Here is an 18,677-nt window from a genome sequence, read left to right as displayed (position 1 = left end):
TGTGGCCTGGATTGTGTTGCAGCAACACATAAGAGCACTAAAGAACTTGCATCAGCAATGCCTTCACCGCATCCACCAGATTCAATGGGAGGATTGTTGAACAAATGCTAATGCCCATCTTGAAGCCAGTTCCACAAATATTCAGGCAAAACTCCTGCAAAATCAACTTTGCTGGACTGGACACTGTCCAGAATGTTGAAAACCATCCCTACCACCATCACCCCTCACCCCCTCACCACCCCCGCTAGGTCCTGCCTTCTCTCAACTCTCAAAAGGCAAACATTCCAGAAGAGGACAAAGGAGATGCTACAAAGACACTCTGAAACTCTGCTTGAAGTGCAGCAGCATTGACATTAATGACTGGGATGAGTTTGCCTGCAATCGTTCAGAATGACAACAGCTTGTCCATCAAGCTGCATCACACTTTGATTCACAATGCCTTACTGATACAGAAAAGCAGCAGAAAGGGCAAAGATAGGAGGAAAATTCTTCACCTCGAACTCCACTACCTCATAGGTCATCCTGCCCTACGTGCCCAAAGATCTGTGGGTTGAGAATCAGCCTGTTCAGTCACGAAGGCCCCTCTCAACCATGAGAAGACACCATCCTTGAATCAAGGGACAGCCGACATGTTCCCTGCTCTAGGCTGGAAGTATCCCGATGCAAAGAAATTCATGCCCATGGTCACCTTCACAGCGCATGGCAATGCTATCCTTGCTCTGCCCTGTGTCTGCAGATCTGCCTACAATAGGTGGCAGACTGCAATCAGCACCTCCTTGGTGAAACATGGCAGTGACTAATGCATTGTTCTTTGCTGAGTTTGAGGTAGGAGGGTTACTCCCTGGGGATCCTGGGTGGATGTGGCTGAGAGCTTTTCTCCCCCTCCCTCTTTGTGCAGTTTGTCCTGCTCTGTGTTGCTTCTGTTCATTCTCCCTGTCACGCTCCAGGCCAAAGTGGATAGGAACTACAGTACCAATGACTGAGAATAACTCGTCTGAGCAGAAACCTTGAAGTCAGAACCAAGGCGTTTGCCATGTTCCACACTTTTAGTGTAGGCATCACAACACTGACATGACAGTGCAAACCACCAAGTACTTCTACTAACTCAACAGCAGCCATTAAAAATCAATCAGCCAGTAACCTACGAGTAGTTAATGATTCCTTTATATAATACTGGATTGTTTTTTTCTCGCTACTGAATGCGCATTCAGCTGTGTGACGTTAAGAAAGGGCGGGCGGGACTGTTGAGCTCCCAAATGACAGGGCTGGCATCACAACTTGCCTACTCTGCATACTTCTGGTGCACACCCCTCATCCCTCCACAAAATGGATCTAACATGGCCTGCACCAGGAGTGTGTGGCACGGATGCCATCTCGAACGTGAAACTGCACTCATTGCACTGAAAATACGGCTGTAGGAAGCCAAATTAAGCCTCTGTTGAGCAATTTAGGATGTTTACTTTTTTAAAATGGGAGAGAAGTTGACCCACTGAAGACTGCAGTTGATTCAATTCTTCCAACAGCTGTCTACTTTTTGGCAGGGGTTACTTTCTGAGTACGCTTCTTTTTATTTGATTTGTAAAATGGTCAGCTAGCAGAGGGATTTGAGTCTGTTTTAAACACGGCCGCACACCACACTGGGGTTTACCCTGCACCCACTGCCATGCTCAGGCAAAGCCTAAAGCTCCAGCAAGGCAGCAAAACGGCTCACCATGACTTTCCACACGGTGTTTCTATCGAGGGGGAACCCCCGGAACAGGAGCAAAGCCTCACAACCAGCCTTGGGAGGCTAACTCATCCCTCGCTTCTTGCATATTTCAATCGTCTCATTAAATAAACCAGGAGTGGTTACATAACCAACAAAGCTTTTTCTTCCATAAAAGCAAAGAACTGAGGATGCTGGAAATCCAAAACAAAAACAGAAACAGAAATACCTGGAAAAACTCAGCAGGTCTGGCAGCATCGGTGTGCTCTTCTCCGCCGATGCTGCCAGACCTGCTAAGCTTTTTCTTCCACTTATAATACGATTAAGGCAGTCATTCCATTTTAGCAGGCTTAGTTCAATGCAACATATTATATGTTAAAATAATTCGTTTTAAAAAAAATCTAAATACTTGATTTTCTAAATGCACGGTAATTTATGTAGATCATACCTGCATTCGTTTAAAAAATCCTCGTGTGACATGCTCCTGTAACAGATTAAACAATGATGTGCCAGGTCACAAAGTCCATTTAATGTTTCGTGAATGAGATTTTTCACTGATTTTAAAGCCCCGAGTGTATTTCACTGGAGATTTTTTTTTCTCTAGTGCATCTTACTTACCAGTCATGAGGGAGTAATAATTCGGATATGAAAGGCTGGGGAACTCCGGTGTCAAGTAATCCGCTTTAACGCCCAATTCAACGATCTCCCTTAGACCCGGTAAATTCTGCATCTCCCCTTCATTGATGTAATCAAAGCGGAAACCATCTATCAGGAAAACCAACAGTTTTCGATTTGTAAGGCACGGGACTGAGAGAAAGACAATCACACTGACAGCACAGAGAGCTGTGTGCCTGGCCATTGTTAATCCCTGGCTGTGCTGCAGCAATGTGAACATCGGCTAGATGCTGGGCTCTGGTGTGAAAGGAGCCGTCAGCTGGGGTTTCTGCAAAGGGACGGAGGTCAAAGTACTGGATCGAAAAGCTTCAAGAAAAAAAACCCACAATATTTCATGTGCTAAATTGCTGACTACATCTACTTTACCCCACGGGAGCTTCTGAGTTTAATTTTGGACGCCCTCCTATTTTTGCCTCTCAGCTCTTTTATTAATAGGGCATATGTATTCTAGTCTTGGCTATGTGAGCACTAACTAGAGTTTACTGTGTCGTTTCATGTGCACAGTTTGGCAATCGTTCTGAGCCTATCAAAGGAATATAGGTCATTTGTCCCTTGGAGGCTGCCCCACCATTCACTAGGATCATGGCTGATCTGACTGTGGTCCTAGCTCCACTTTCCTGTTTGCCCCCCTATAACCCTCAACTCCCTGGCCTAACAAGAATCTAACTCTGCCTTGAATAAATTCAACAAGTCAGCCTGCACATACGAATAACCATTGGGAGAAAAAGTTTTTCCTCATTTCTGCCTTAAAAGGGAGACCTCACATTTTTAAACTTTGTCCTCTAGTTTTAGTCTCTCTCCCCCACCCCCACGGGGAATCATCTTTTCAGCATCCACCCTGTCAAGTCCCCTCAGGATCTTATACGTTTCAATAAGATCATCTCTCATTCTTCTAAACTCCAATGGGTAAAGGCCCAGCTTATTCAAACCTTCTTAATGAGGTAATGCCTTCATCCCATGAATGAGTCCAGTGAACCTTCTCTCAACTGCTTCTAAAGCAATTCTATGGCATGAATATTGCGCTTGTCAGGTGGGCGTGTGCATGACCCGAACAAGCGTAAAATAACGTGTGATGACATGGTTGCATCGGGCAAGCGTCCCGACGTCATCGCGTACTTGCGCAATATTTTGGTTGCTGGGTGCAAGCAGGAGTCGGCAGTGTGCCCGCTGACAATTAACAGGCCTATTAAGGCTGTTAAAGTTCTAATTAAATTATATTTTTTGCTGCCCATCCAAACTTATGGTTGGCGGGCAAGCAATAAGGCCAACTGGCCTTTGGATCTTTTGCAAAACCTCATTCACGGGCAGAATGAGGTTTCGATCAGTGATTTAAAAGAAAAATTTTACATTTCAAACTAATTTCTAGCATATCCCTGCTCATTTGACAGGGTCACATGAGAGGACATGTTATTAACATTTTTAAATTCTTTATTTTTTATTTTCAGAATTCTTCAGCTCCCTGAGGCAGCTGCAGTGCCCGATTGCTGGTGGTGGTCAGCTTCGCAACCGCTCCAGGGTCCATCCACTGCATCCACCCACTGAGGGCAAAATTCTGCCTGATCTTGTTTTAATGAGGAGACCAAAACTGCACATACTACTCCAGATGTGGCCTCAGCAAAGCCCTGTATAGCTTTATTAAAACTTCCCTACTATTATATGCCATTCCACTTGCAATGAACACCAACATTCCATTTGCCTTCCTAACCACTTTCTGTATCTGCATACTAACTTTATGTGATCCGTGTACCAGGACACCTAGAATTCTGTGTACCACTGAGTTCTGTGATCTTTCTCCATTTAAATGGCATACTACTTTTCTATTCTTCCTGACAAAGTGAACAGTGTTACAGACAGGAGGAAGATTAATTTAAACAACACTAATTTCTCCTCTCACCACCCATCTGTAAACAGAAAGGTGTTTTTATTCCTTTCCCTCTTTATAAGGGGTGGCGTTTTTCCAACCCTTCGGTTCTGGTGCAATCCAATTTTCTATTACTAACCCCACAGCAAACTCAAGGTAGGATGAACTCAAAGCTTATTTGCATGCACTGGAAAAGAGAGTTCGCAATGTCCCCCTCGCATTCAGATAGTAAGAGGGATAGAGAAAAAAAGATTTACTGTACAGAGACCACAGAGAAAAGAAATACTGCTTCACATGGTTTTGAGAGTCCAGAATCAAAGTCCAATGAAGTATTCCTTCATGGAGGTTGTGGGTTGAAAACCAATGCTGGATAATTCACTTTTGGGTGGTGTTGACTTCCCATAATAGGATAGTCATGCAGAGATGAATCAGTCTTGTAGGTGATGGCACCAAATTTCCAGCAGAAGCAGTGCAAAAGGGGACCAATTATTCCACATGGGCAGAGCTCCTGGTCTGTGAGGTTGCTAGTTAGATGCCAAACAGCAGATGGAACTATGCAGTTCAGCAAGGGAATATTACTTGTTCCACAAGCCAGAGGCCCATGTCACGTTACTCTACCATTAGGAATTGAAAGGCAGGCTGCGGGTCCTTTGTCTTAGCAAATGAACCATCTCCTTCTGGCCAGCCTGGGTTATTAAATGCAGATGGACTTTATATACCTCTCTTTGAAATTAGGCTGTACAGTCCACAGATAATCGTCAGTGGCTCCTCAGAAATAATGAGGTGTGAGTTTTCACGAAACTGCCAAGTAGCTTCTTTTGTTCAGGGGTACAGACAGACAAAGGTTCAGCCATTTTAAAGGTCTTTGTTCAGTTGTAAAATTTAGGCATAGCAATGAGCATTACTATTTATATATATTTACAAAAAATATAGTGTGAGGTTTTAGTCCCTCACAGCCCTTGTGGCCTCAGAGGAAAAAAAAAGCTGCAATGGCATCCAGAATACAAGAGACATTAACCAGACTTTGTTTAATAAACAACAAACTTATGAGTTTATTATAAAGCCAGTCCTGTAAAATAGAAAAGCAAAGCTTACCAACATCCAGATGGAATATAAAATTTTACTAATTGCTCTTTCACGATACCCTAAGTCTGACACACACACACACACACACACACACGCACACACACAACAATGAAAATAAAGTAGAAATGGAAGAATTTGGCCAAAGGTTATAAGTCAATGGTTCAAAGGCAAAGGATATTTTTATTCATTCACAGGATGTAGGCTTCACTGGCTGGGCTAGCGTTATTGCCCATCCCTAGTTGCCCTTGAGAAGGTGGTGGTGAGCTGCCTTTTTGAGCTGCTGCAGTCCATGTAGTGTAGGTACACCCACAGGAATGGCAATATATCTCCAAGTCAGGATGGTGAGTGACTTGGAGGGGAACTTGCAGGCGGTAGTGTTCCCATCTATCTGTTGCCCTTGTCCTTCTAGATGGTAATGGTTGTGGGTTTGGAAGGTGCTGTCTAAGCAGCCTTGCTGAATTCCTGCAGTGCATTTTGTAGATGGTACACATTGCTGCTACTGTACGACGGTGATGCAGGGAGTGAATGTTTGTAAAAGTGGTGCCAATCAAGTGGCATACATTGCCTTGGATGGTGTCAAGCTTCTTGAGTTTTGTGGGAGCTGCACTCATCCAAGCAAGTGGGGAGTATTCCATCACACTCCTGACTTGTGCCTTGTGGATGGTGGATAGGCTTTGGGAAGCCAGGAGGTGGGTTACTCATCACACAATTCCTAGCCTCTGACCTGCTCTTGTAGCCACGATATTTATATGGCTAGTCCAGTTCAGTTTCTGGTCAATGGTAATCCTGGGGAATTCAGTGATAGTAATGCCAATGAACCTCAAGGGAAGATGGTTGGATTCTCTCTTATTGGAGATACTCATTGCCTGATACTTGTGTGGCACAAATGTTACTTGCCACTTGTCAGCCTAAGCCTGGATATTGTCCTGGTCATGCTGCATTTGGACATAGACTGCTTCAGTATCTGAGGATGCTGAACATTATGCAACCATCAGCGAACATCCCCACTCCTGACCTCATGATGGAAGGAAGGCCATTGATGAAGCTGCTGAAGATGGTTTGGCCAAGGACACTACCCTGAAGAACTCCTGCAGTGATGTCCTGGAGCTGAGATGACTGACCTCCAACAACTACAACCATCTTCCTTTGTGCTATGCATGACTCCAACCAATGGAGAGTTTTCCCCCGATTCCTATCAACTCCAGTTTTGCTAGGTCTCCTTGATGCCACACTTTGTCAAATACAGCCTTGATGTCAAGGGCAATCGCTTTCACCTCACCTCGGGAGTTCAGCTCGTTTGTCCACATTCGAACTAAAGCTGTAATGAGGTCAGGAACTGAGTGGCCCGGGTAAAACCCAAACTGGGCATCAGTGAACAGGTTATTGTTAAGCAAGTGCCACTTGATAGCACTGTTGATGACCCCTTCCATTACTTTACTGATGATTGAGAGTAGACTGATGGGGCGGTAATTGGACAGGTTGGATTTGTCCTGCTTTTTGTGTACAGGACATAACCTGGGCAATTTTCCACATAGCCGGGTAAATGCCAGTGTTGTAGCTGTACTGGAACAGCTTGGCTAGGGGCACAGCAAGTTCTGGAGCACAAGTCTTCAGTACTATTGCCAGAATATTGTCAGGGCCCATAGCCTTTGCAGTGCCCAGTGCCTTCAGCCATTTCTTGATATCATGTGGAGTGAATCAAATTGGTTGAAGACTCACATCTGTGATGCTGGGGACCTCCAGAGGAGGCCGAGATGGATCATCCATTCTGCACCTCTGACTGAAGACTGTAGCAAATGCTTCAGCCTTATCTTTTGCACTGATATGCTGGGCTCCTCCATCATTGAGGATGGGGAGATTTTTGGTACCTCCTCCTTCATTGAATTGTTTAATTGTCCACCACCAATCACGACTGGATGTGGCAGGAATGCAGAGCTTAGATCTTATCCATTGGTTGTGGGATCACTTAACTTTGTTTATCACTTGCTGCTTATGCTGTTTAGCATGCAAGTTGTCCTGTGTTATAGCTTCACCAGGTTGATGCCTTATTTTTAGGTATGCCTGGTGCTGCTCCAGGCATGCCCTCCTGCACTCTTCACTGAACCAGAGTTGATTCACTGGCTTGATGGTAATGGTAGAGTGGGGGATATGCGGGCCATGAGGTTACAGATTGTATTTGAGTACAATTCTGCTGCTACCGATGGCCCACAGCACCTCATGGATGCCCAGTTTTGAGTTGCTAGATCTGTTCAAAATCTGTCCCATTTAGCACAATGGTAGTGCCACAGAACACGATGGAGGGTATTCTCAATGTGAAGACGGGACTTCGTTTCCACAATGACTGTGCAGTGGTCACTCCTACTGATACTGTCATGGACAGATGCATCTGCAGCAGGCAGATGATGGATAGATGATGGAGTTCTTGAAAGGGAGTCTGGGTCATACAGTTGATCTCTCAACACTGATCCATGAAACAGTCACTGACTCTGGCACTGCTTTTCAGATGGACTCAAAGAATACTCAAGGGTGCTCTATTTTAGCATGTGGAGCATCTCAGGAGTGGCTTATATTCATTTCCGGCTGTGGACTGGCTCTGGACTGCAAAAGATGATGTCTTCCTTCTCAAGAAGTTGGTCCTTCTCTTCTCAAAGCAAAACCAAAACCCACTTTTAAAACACAGTCTTCCAGGAATGGGCTTTTTTTCAGTGCCATAAAATCCATGTGACCCCTTTACACACTGTAATGCACTTCGAATACGGGGTAGATTTCTTGTAAGAAACAGTAAACTTTATTTTTAGACCTTCTGATGAAGCTACATGCTTGTTCCAAGACTAAGGCTAAATAACTCTAACCCTAAAATTACCTGTGCTTAGGGCTGATTCGTCTGTACAGTCACATGATCCCCATAACAGTATGATAGGTTTAACTTACAATTACTACATCCACCACCCCCCTTTAATTTTGTTTTACTCTCTTAATTATAAAAATATATAAACACATGTCATATACAATTATATACAGTTCATGCAATTATAAATTTAGTCTTTGAGGAGTTTTCTGATTCGGTTAGAGCGACGCAACTCTACAACTGGAGGTTCTTCCATTGGATCAACTTGACCAGGAACTGTAGTATCAGGGACATCCTTAGATAATGGCAGCTCACAATTATTTACTTCAACAAAGACCTCAAGTATGCCTATTCTTTGTCGATCTGGCACCTCAGGGATCAAAGGTTTGACTTCGATTTCAGGTGGGTTAACTGGTTACTGGATTGGGCCTCAACTTCTGAGATAATCCACGTGTTTCCTAACAATCCTGTTTTCCACTTCCACTTGATAATGATAACGTTCCTGTTTCAAGAATGATTGTACCAGGAACCCATTTCAGTTCAGTTGCAAAATTATGTGCAAAACCTGTCCCTCCCACAGTAAATTCTCAACCTTTACTGTAAACATCATAATTCACTTTCTGACTACTCTGGTTTTTCTCCACCTTCCTCTCTAAATTAGGGAATACTAGACTCAATCTTGTACACAGTCAGCGCTTCATTAGCAATTCAGAAGGTGTTGAATCAGTGGTCGCGTGAGGAGTTGTGCAATAGCTGAACAGAAATCGTGATATTCATGTTTCTAATGTTCCCTCAGATAGTTTCTTCATGCCTGTTTTAAAGGTTTGTACTGCTCTTTCTGCTAACACATTGAATGAAGCGTAATATGGTGTTGTTCTGACATATTTAATCCCATTTAAGTTAATGAATCTTTGGAATTCAGTACTGGTGAAAGCAGGAATTCAGCAAGGCTCCTTAGACAGCACCTTCCAAAGCCAAGACCACTACCATCAAGAAGGACAAGGGTAGCAGATAGATGGGAATACCACCACCTGGAAGTCCCTCTCTGAGTCACTCACCATCCTGACTTGGAAATATATTGCTGTTCCTTCACTGTCACTGGAACTCCTTAACAGCACTGTGGGTGTACCTACATCACATGGACTGCAGTGATCCAAGAAGGTAGCTCAGCACCAGCTTCTCAAGGGCAATTAGGGATGGGCAATAAATACTGGCCCAACCAGCGAAGCCCACATCCCGTGAATGAATTTTGAAAAAGCACCATTATTTGATACAGTAACTTCAGGTAGACCATGTACACTGAAATTTTGGCCCAGTTTTTCAATGGCTGTATACGATGTAGGTGATCTCACTTCATACACACCCATCCACTTTGAATGTGCATCAATGATCACAAGAAACATGGTACCCAGAAATGGACTTCCATAGTCTATAAGTAGAAACATAGAAACATAGAAAATAGAAGCAGGAGTAGGTCATTCAGCCTTTCGAGCCTGCTCCGCCATTCAATAAGATCATGGCTGATCCTCTATCTCAACACCATACTCCCGCTCTCTCCCCATATCCCTTAATGCCTTTAGAGTCTAGAAATCTATTTATTTCCTTCTTAAATATATTCAGTGGCCTCCACAGCCTTCTGTGGTAGAGAATTCCATAGATTCACCACCTTCTAAGTGAGGAAGTTTCTCCTCATCTCAGCCTTAAATGGCCAACCCCGTATCCAGAGATTGTGACCCCTTGTTCTAGACGCTCCCCCAGCCAGAGAAAACATCATGCCTGCATCAGTCTGTCCAGCCCTGTCAGAATTTTATATGTTTCAATGAGATCCCTTTTCATTCTTGTAAACTCCAGTGAATGTAGGCCTAGTCGGCGCATTCTCTCCTCGTACAACAATACTGCCATCCCAGGAAGCAGTCTGGTGAACTTTCCCTGCACTTCGTCTATGACAAGTATCTCCTTTCTTAGGTAAAGAGACCAAAACTGCACACTAATACTTCAGATGTGGTCTCACCAAGGCTCGGTACAGCTCCAGAAAGACATCCTTGCTCCTGTTTTCAAGTCCTCTTGCAATGAAGGCCAACGTTTGCTATCTTAACTGTTTGCTGCACCTGTATGCTTGCTTTCAGTGATTGGTGTACAAGGTCACCCAGGTCCCTTTTTACATCAACATTTCCCAATATATCACTGTTTAAATATTACTCTGCCATTCTGTTTTTCCTACCAAAGTGGATAACTTCACAAATATCCACATTATACTGCATCTGCCATGTATTTGCCCACTCACTCAACTTGTCTAAATCATCTTGAAGTGTTTAACATCCTCCTCACCACTCACATTCCCATCTAGTTTTGTGTCATCAGCAAACTACAAATATTACATTTGGTTCCCTCATCCAAATCATTGATATATACTGTGAATAGCTGGGGCCCAAGTACTGATCCCTGCAGTGCCCCTCTGGTCACCACCTGCCATTCTGAAAAAGACCCACTTATTTCTACTCTCTGTTTCCTGTATGCATACCAATTCTCAATCCATGCCAATGTATTACCCCCAATCCCATGTGCTTTAATTTTACACACTAACCTCTTATGTGGGACTTTATCAAAAGCTTTCTGAAAATCCAAATACACCACATCCACTGGTTCTCCTTTGTCTATTCTGCTAGTTATGTCCTCAAAAAACACTAGTTGGTTTGTCAAACATGGTTTCCCTTTCATAAATCCATGTTGACTTTGTCTAATCCCATTGATATTTTCTAAGTGCCTTGTTATCACATCTTTTATAATAGACTCTAGCCTTTTCCCTACTATTTATGTAAGGCTAAACGGTCTGTAATTCCTTGCTTTTTCCATCCCTCCTCTTTTAAATAGTGGGGTTACATTTGCCACCCTCCAATCTGCCAGGACTGTTCCAGAATATACAGAGTTTAACCCAGGGTCGACCAGGCCACTCCCACAGATGCACTGGAGCTAAAATGGGCAACTTCTGCTGTTGTCAATACTGGAGACAGTGTTTAACCATTTTTTTCTATATCGCTGCCTATACTGGTCACCAAATATAACTTCATGCGAGCATCTTCATTTTCAAAATACCAGGATGCGCACTATGAAGTTCTACCAATAGTAGTTCTCTTCCTTGCAAAGGAATGATGACTCTTGCTTCCCATAACGAGATACCACTTTGACACTGAGTTCAGATTTACAAGCATAAAATGGTTTTAATTCTTCAGAGGCTTGTGCATTTAACCATCCTTATGATACTTGTTTACGGACCCTTGCTAAAATTGGATCCCGGTTTGTCCAATTCTTTATCTGTGCCACACAGACTGGTGAGAGTGCAGAAAATTCAATGCAACTACTAGCTCTTGAGGTACTGGAGCATGTGTAATACTATCTGGCAAAGGGAGATGGCTGAGGGTGTCTGCATTTGCTCTATGCACACCTGGTTGGTGCATAAAAGTGTGCTCATATGCCGACGAAATTAAAGCTCATCTTTGAATTATAGCAGAGGCTATCATTGGGATTGCCTTATCTTCACTAAACAAATCTAACAGTGGCTTGTGATCTGACACTATGGTGAAGTGAAGTGTCAAACGTGCAAATATTGGTGGAACTTCTTTACTCCAAATACGATCGATAAGCCTTCTTTTTCAATTTCTGAGTAACCTTTCTCAGCTGCAGAAAGGGTTTTGGATACATATCCTATTGGTCTTTCAGATCCATCCTCTATCTTGTTTGACAATGCTGCTCCCACTCCATAAGGAGATGCATCACAAATGAGTATCAATTCCTTAGACTGGTCATAGTGCACTAGCGGACACAACGAGTGTAAAAGCTTCTTGGCTCTTGTGAAGGTTTTCTCTTGCTGTGCCTTCCTGGGCCATCTGTGGTCCTTCTTTACTAATAAGTGTAAAACGTCTAACACTGTAGCTAGATTTGGCAAGAATTGACTATAAGAATTTACCATGCCCAAAAAAGACTTGAGCTCCGTAACGTTGGCAGGAGGTGGTGCTTCCTTGATTGCCCTGACTTTCTCCTCTAATGGATGCAACCCTTGGACATCCCCTTGATGACCCTTGCTTGGAAAGTGCACTTTTCTTTTTTCAAATGAACGCCAGCCTCTGAAAACCTCTTCAGAGCCATCTTCTAGGTTGGCCAAATGTTCTGCTTCTGTGGATCCTGTGATCAGGATGTCATCCCAGTACACTATGACTTGGGGAGTCCTTGTAGTAGGCTTTCCATGATTCATTGGAAAATCGCGCAGGCAGATGACACACCAAAGGGTAGGCATGTATATTGGTACAGGCCCTTGCATGTGTTTATGGTGACAGAACCTCTTGATGTGTTGTCCAGCTCTAGCTGTTGGTGTGCATGGCTTATGTCCAGTTTAGTGTAGAATCTTCCTTCTGCAAGTTTAGCATACAGATCTTCAATCCTTGGGATTGGGTATTTGTCTATTTCACAGCCTTGTTCACAGTTAATTTATAATCTCTGCAGATGCGAATGGTTTGGTCTGGTTTCATCACAGGGACTATGGGTGCTGCCCATTCTGAAAATTGGACTGGCTGGATTATTCCTAACTTCTCCAAATGTCAAAATTCCACATCCACCTTCTCCTTTAGGGCGTAAGACACAGGTCTTGCCTTAAAAAAACAGGATGTTGCTTCAGAATCCACTGAGCCATCTGTTGCCAGTAAGATTATAGGTACAGAGGTGATGCTTTTCACCTGTGTTGCCTCTCCAGTGGACATTTTCAGCTGAGCTGTGATTTGCTCCAAATTCAATGGCTGGGCACCTTCTCTGAGGTATTTAAAGATGTGTTTTCCCACCACTATGATCGATGCTCCTGTGTCAACCTCCATAACCAGAGGCTTTCCATTTACTTGAAGGGTAACAGTGATTGGTTTAGTTTTCCTGGTCTTTAGATTGTGTAGGGAATAGACATCAGTATCAGCCACTTCTGATTCTTCTATATTGTGCACTTCATTTAACTTGACCTGCTGTCTGAATGGCTGTCTTGATCTAACCCTGCACTGTTTAACAACATGCCCTTTTTGTATGACAGTAATGGCATTCTGCCTCTTAAATTCTGCATGTTTCGGGTACTTTGATTTTTCCCACAACGGTAATGCTTTAACTTCTGAATTACTGGTGAGCTGCTTCCAGTGTTTCTGTTTTTCTAGCGGCAGGGAATGTGTCCCACTTTGCGGTAGCCTCCCCAGTCTTCGCACCAGGCCCAGCCTCAGGTTCCCGCCCTAACTGCACAACGGCACCATGTTGCACACTCTGCAAAGCTTGTGAGTTCCTTTCAGCATTCTCCATTGCTAGCGCTATCTCAATGGCTCGCTTCAAACCTGTATCAACTTCTGCAAGTAAACAGTGCCGAATGGCCTCATCGTTTATGCTGCAAACCAAATGATTTCGCAACATGGTGTTTAAAGTATTACCAAAGTCACAGTGCTCCTTTAACTATTTTATCTTCATGATGTAAGTTGTGATTGACTCACGGGGGTGTCCTTACTCGAGAGTTGAACTTGAATCTTTGCATGATCACTGAAGGTTTAGGCTGAGATCGTCCCTTCACGAAGTGTACCAGCTCGGTGAAGGACCTGGAATTTGGTGCATTCAGAGTTGGCAAGCTACAGATTAGATTATATGTTTTGCTCCGCAGACACTTAGGAGAATTGCCTTCTGTTTCTCCTTCACCGTTATTTCGTCAGCTCCAAAGTAGAAACCTGGGCGCTCCAAGTACTAACTCCAGTCCTCAATGGATGAGTCATTTGGCTCAATTCTGCCAAAGAGAGGCACTGCTGGTGAGTATACTTCTTTTCTTTCTTCCCTTAAAATTCAAAATACTCACAGTCACGAGGCGAGCTGCTGCGTCGGCGCTATTTATCTTTGTCTCCAATTGTAATGAACTTGGAGTGCAGGGCAGCTTTCTTGTAAGAAACAGTATACATTATTTATGGAGCTCTTGATGTAGCTACACGCTTGTTCCAAGACTAAGGCTAAAAAATCTTCACTCTTAAGATTACCCGCGCTTAGGGATGATTCATCTGTACAGCCACTTGATCCCCATTTGATAGGTGTAACTTACAATTACTACATACATAGTTCATCAGGATCACGAGGTTGACAGTTTTTTTCCACTGTTTAATTACCCTTTCTTATAAAGGATGCTTTTTCCAGGAATATCAATGAGAGTCCTGCATTAAGGGACAGTGTCTTTTAAAACAGATTCTTCCAGAATGACCAAAGTCCTTGAAGATGAACCATTTTCTGTGATCAAAGTGTTCATGGCATTATTATGACAACACGGCCTTGGCAGAAACCTGGCTCATGGGTATGATATCTTCCTTCTTGATGAATGTTCCCCACCTGCCTATACCTACCATCACTTGTCCCACCCAGACCACGAATCATACCTTGCTCCGTCTCCACACTCGCCTGACATCTTCTCCTGTTTGAGCATCTTTGTTAGCTGATACTATTAACAATTCTCTCCCCTCAACCACTGCCTCTCATCCCCTTCAAATCTGCTGTTATCAAGACCTTTTTCAAAAAACTCTCATTTGACCCCTCTGCCATTTCCAACCGCTTTTTCCCCTCTAAAGTCCTTGAACCTGTTGTTGCCTTCTAAGTCTGTGCCCATCTTTCCCACAGCGCCATACATGAACCCCTGCAATCAGGTTTCTGCTTGTGCCACATCACAACAAGTGGAACTTTTGCAACGCTTTGGGGATTTCATGGGCTGCTTGGTCCCCAAAAACAGGCATAATGCTACTCAATTTCTTTGCCTTTGTTTAAACAAAAACTAGGATATCTTTTCCTTCCAAGTTCACCGCATTCACTATTTCCCCCTTCCTCTATCTGAAAGGGCTGACCCAATTTCATGCAATGATAAGGCTCTCCAATCTGGTTTGATTAATTTTGGATTATGACTTGTGGCTAGCAATCAGCAGAAATCCTGATTAGTTTGCTTTTTTTTCCCCTGGCACTGGGTCTGCTATGTTGAAATCTGGTATCATAAACAATTGAGATCCATTCATTCAGCACAGGTAAGATATCAAATCTGGGACTGCCTTGCTCTATATGTTTAATATCACACCATGTGAGACATTTACCCTCTGACTTATTGGGGCATATTTGGCAAAACATTTTGCAGGATGCCTATCGACACCATTGTGTTAGCTACTGAGTTGGAGGCCAACTGAACACAGAACTAAATCATTTCCATTCTGGCCGGGAATAGAGGTGTCACTATACATGGACCCCGATAACAGCAGTGTGATTTCTCCAGCAGAATGGAGTGAGTGGAAGATAGTTACATATAAATGATGTGTGTAAAATCAACCCTAGTCGCTTATACCAGTGATTGACAGGGAGAATTACCCAATCATCTTCATTCTGGCTGGAAGTATTGCTGATATTATCTTTTGCATTTGTTCTCTGCCATTTTAGATTTTTTTTCCCTGTTGATGAAGCATATCATTGTACAGGGTTGTAACAAAAGCCCAGGATCCATAGAAACATCTTTGTTGGTTTTGTTGATTACGCTTCTGTGAAGCATATTTTTCTTTGCTAAAGATGCTAAATAATGGAAATTGTTTTTGCTACTTAAACAATAATTATAATGAGGCACTTTGCTACTGTACGGGAGCCTTTTAATAACTGCAAATTATTTGAGTGGACAGATCAAGCTGGCTGACATTTTACATTAATTTCAAGAATAAAATTCTAATCCATTATTGAGTTTTAGCACATCATCTAAGCTTATATTGACTATATGAACAATAACACAATTTGTCTTAATTTTGCCTTGGTTGCATTTTGTATCAAAACCACTTCAATGCAAGCACATCTATATATGTAATTAGCTGCAAGATGTTTGTTCTGTAGCTTAATCACCATAGAAGAAAGGTGTTCTCATAGCAGGACAAAAAGATTAGCCAATACTGGGTTGGAGGATGAATGCCAACTATTGATTGGCATTTAACAAGGAAAACAATGCCAAACTGCATCTTACCAATGTAGCTGCTTATTGACTGAAGCAGTGAATGTGTCAATTGAATAAAGGCACTACCTAAAAAGAAATATTTGGTGATCTCAGGGGTGCAGGAACAAAAACTGTGATTTATCTAAATTTGCGGGGGATCTTTTTAACAGACTATATTTGTGTGAAACAAAAGGAATGAGTGCTTTTCTTTGACGATATATCGCCAAAGTTACAAATCTTTATTATAGTTAATCTTCAAAGTAATAGCTGTATTTTTTAAATTTTCCTTTAACTTTTGTTGGTATATGTGGTCCCTGACATAGCCTGCGATATATATTGATAAACAAAATTATCATTGCAATCTAAAAGGATTTTTATTGTGGTAATTATATTTTATCAGTTAGATCTTCATACCCTAAGTGAGAATTAAAAATCAGATTTCTTCCAAACATTAATGACCATGTCAGAATGGCCTTTAGTAACATGCAGTACAAAGCAAATTTAGGTCTTGTTAAGTGACTTTGAGAACTTACATTGCAGTCAAGTCATGCATCGGAAGGAGCTTTTAGAAACTTAAGACCTGCCATACTATATTTCCTCTTTGCAACAGTAGGCCATTTTTTGAATGAAAATGTCCCTACCTCCTTGGTGTAGTAGCAGGTCAGCGTGCTGCCCTGTATCATTGCCCTGTGCTTCCTCATCCTCTGAGCCACTGCTGGATTCATCATGTGCAGCCTCATCCAGTGCGTCAAGGTCTTCATCGTCAACTGCGTCCCCCCTTTCACAGAATCACAGTGCAGAAGAGGCCCTTCCACCCATCGAGTCTGCACCGACACATGAGAAACACCTGACCTACCTACCAAATCCCATTTACCAGCACTTGGCCCATATCCTTGAATGTTATGATGTGACAAGTGCTCATCCAGGTACTTTTTAAAGGATGTGAGGGAACCCGCCTCCACCACCCTCCCAGGCAATGCATTCCAGACTGTCACCACCCTCTGGGTAAAAAAGTTTTTCCTCACATACCCCCTAAACCTCCTGCCCCTCACCTTGAACTTATGCCCTCTTGTGACTGACCCTTCAACTAAGGGGAACAGCTGCTCCCTATCCACCCTGTCCATGCCCCTCATAATCTTGTACACCTTGATCAGGTCGCCCCTCAGTCTTCTCTGCTCCAATGAAAACAACCCAAGTCTATCCAACCTCCCTTCATAACTTAAATGTTTCATCCCAGGCAACATCCTGGTGATTCTCCTCTGCACCCCCCCCAGAGCAATCACATCCTTCCTGTAATGTGGCGACCAGAACTGCACACAGTACTCCAGCTGTGGCCTCACCAAGGTTCTATACAACTCCAACATGACCTCCCTACTTTTGTAATCTATGTCTCGATTGATAAAGGCAAGTGTCCCATATGCCTTTTTCACCACCCCACTAACATGCCCCTCCGCCTTCAGAGATCTATGGACACATACACCAAGGTCCCTTTGTTCCCCAGAACTTCCTAGTGCCATACCATTCATTGAATACTTCCTTGTCAAATTACTCCCCTTTCCAGTGCAAGGTTATGCAGAGCACAGCATGCTACCACTATCAGAGAGATGCGATCTGGGGGTTACTGGAGTGCGCCCCCTGAGCGGTCCAGGCATCGGAAGCACAACTTGAGAAGACCGATGGTTCTCTCCACCACAGCCCTTGTGGAGGCATGGCTCCTATTGTGCTGCTGCTCAGCTTCTGTTCTTGGATGGCGGAGAGGCGTCATGAGCCACCTTCTGAGGGGATAGCCCTTGTCACGCAGCAACCATCCATCCAGCCGGGCTGGAGCACTGAAGAGCCCCGGCACCTGGGAGTGTCTGAGGATGTAGGCGTCGTGGGAGCTGCCTGGGTACCTTGCACAGACTTGTAGAATCTGCATCCTGTGATCACACACTGTCTGCACGTTCATGGAGTGGAAGCCCTTCCTGTTGATGAAGGCACCGGGCTCACCAGCTGGCGCCTTGATGGCCTCATGTGTACAGTCTATAGCACCCTGGACGCGGGGGAAGCCAGCAGCGGCTGTGAAACCTCTGGCTCGCTGTATCTGACTTGCCTGGTCGCAGCGGAAGTGGATGAATGTCAATGCCTATCTGAACAGAGCGTCTGTAACCTTCTTGACACAAGTGTGGACAGCTGATTGGGAGACACCGCAAAGATCACCCACCAAGCCCTGGAAGGAACCAGAGGCATAGAAGTTGAGGGCAACTGTGACCTTCAGAGCCGCTGGCATGGGGTGTCCATCCACACAGTTAGAGGAGATCTCAGAGCAATAGAAACCAAATGTAAACTGGGCGACCACTTTGCAGAACACCTGCAGTCTGTCCGCAAGAATGACCCAAACCTCCCTGTCGCTTGCCATTTTAGCACTCCACCCTGCTCTCTTGCCCACATGTCTGTCCTTGGCTTGCTGCATTGTTCCAGTGAAGCCCAACGCAAATTGGAGGAACAGCACCTCATCTTCCGACTA

General features: G+C 43.7%; 1 protein-coding gene across 1 annotated transcript in view; it reads right to left on the bottom strand.

The window, feature by feature from the left end:
- The window catches only part of enpp6 (ectonucleotide pyrophosphatase/phosphodiesterase 6), a 49,994-nt gene extending 47,379 nt beyond the window's left edge, over positions 1-2,615 (bottom strand). The window contains exon 1 of the mRNA XM_041186972.1: positions 2,324-2,615. Coding sequence (XP_041042906.1) covers positions 2,324-2,600 — 277 coding nt within the window. The 5' untranslated portion in view covers positions 2,601-2,615. The remainder of the gene's footprint in view (positions 1-2,323) is intronic.
- Between the last annotated feature and the right edge of the window lie 16,062 nt (positions 2,616-18,677).

Source organism: Carcharodon carcharias, chromosome 4 (genome assembly GCF_017639515.1).
Source record: "Carcharodon carcharias isolate sCarCar2 chromosome 4, sCarCar2.pri, whole genome shotgun sequence".
Taxonomy (NCBI): Eukaryota; Metazoa; Chordata; class Chondrichthyes; order Lamniformes; family Lamnidae; genus Carcharodon; species Carcharodon carcharias.
This window is presented reverse-complemented; position numbering and strand designations above follow the sequence as displayed.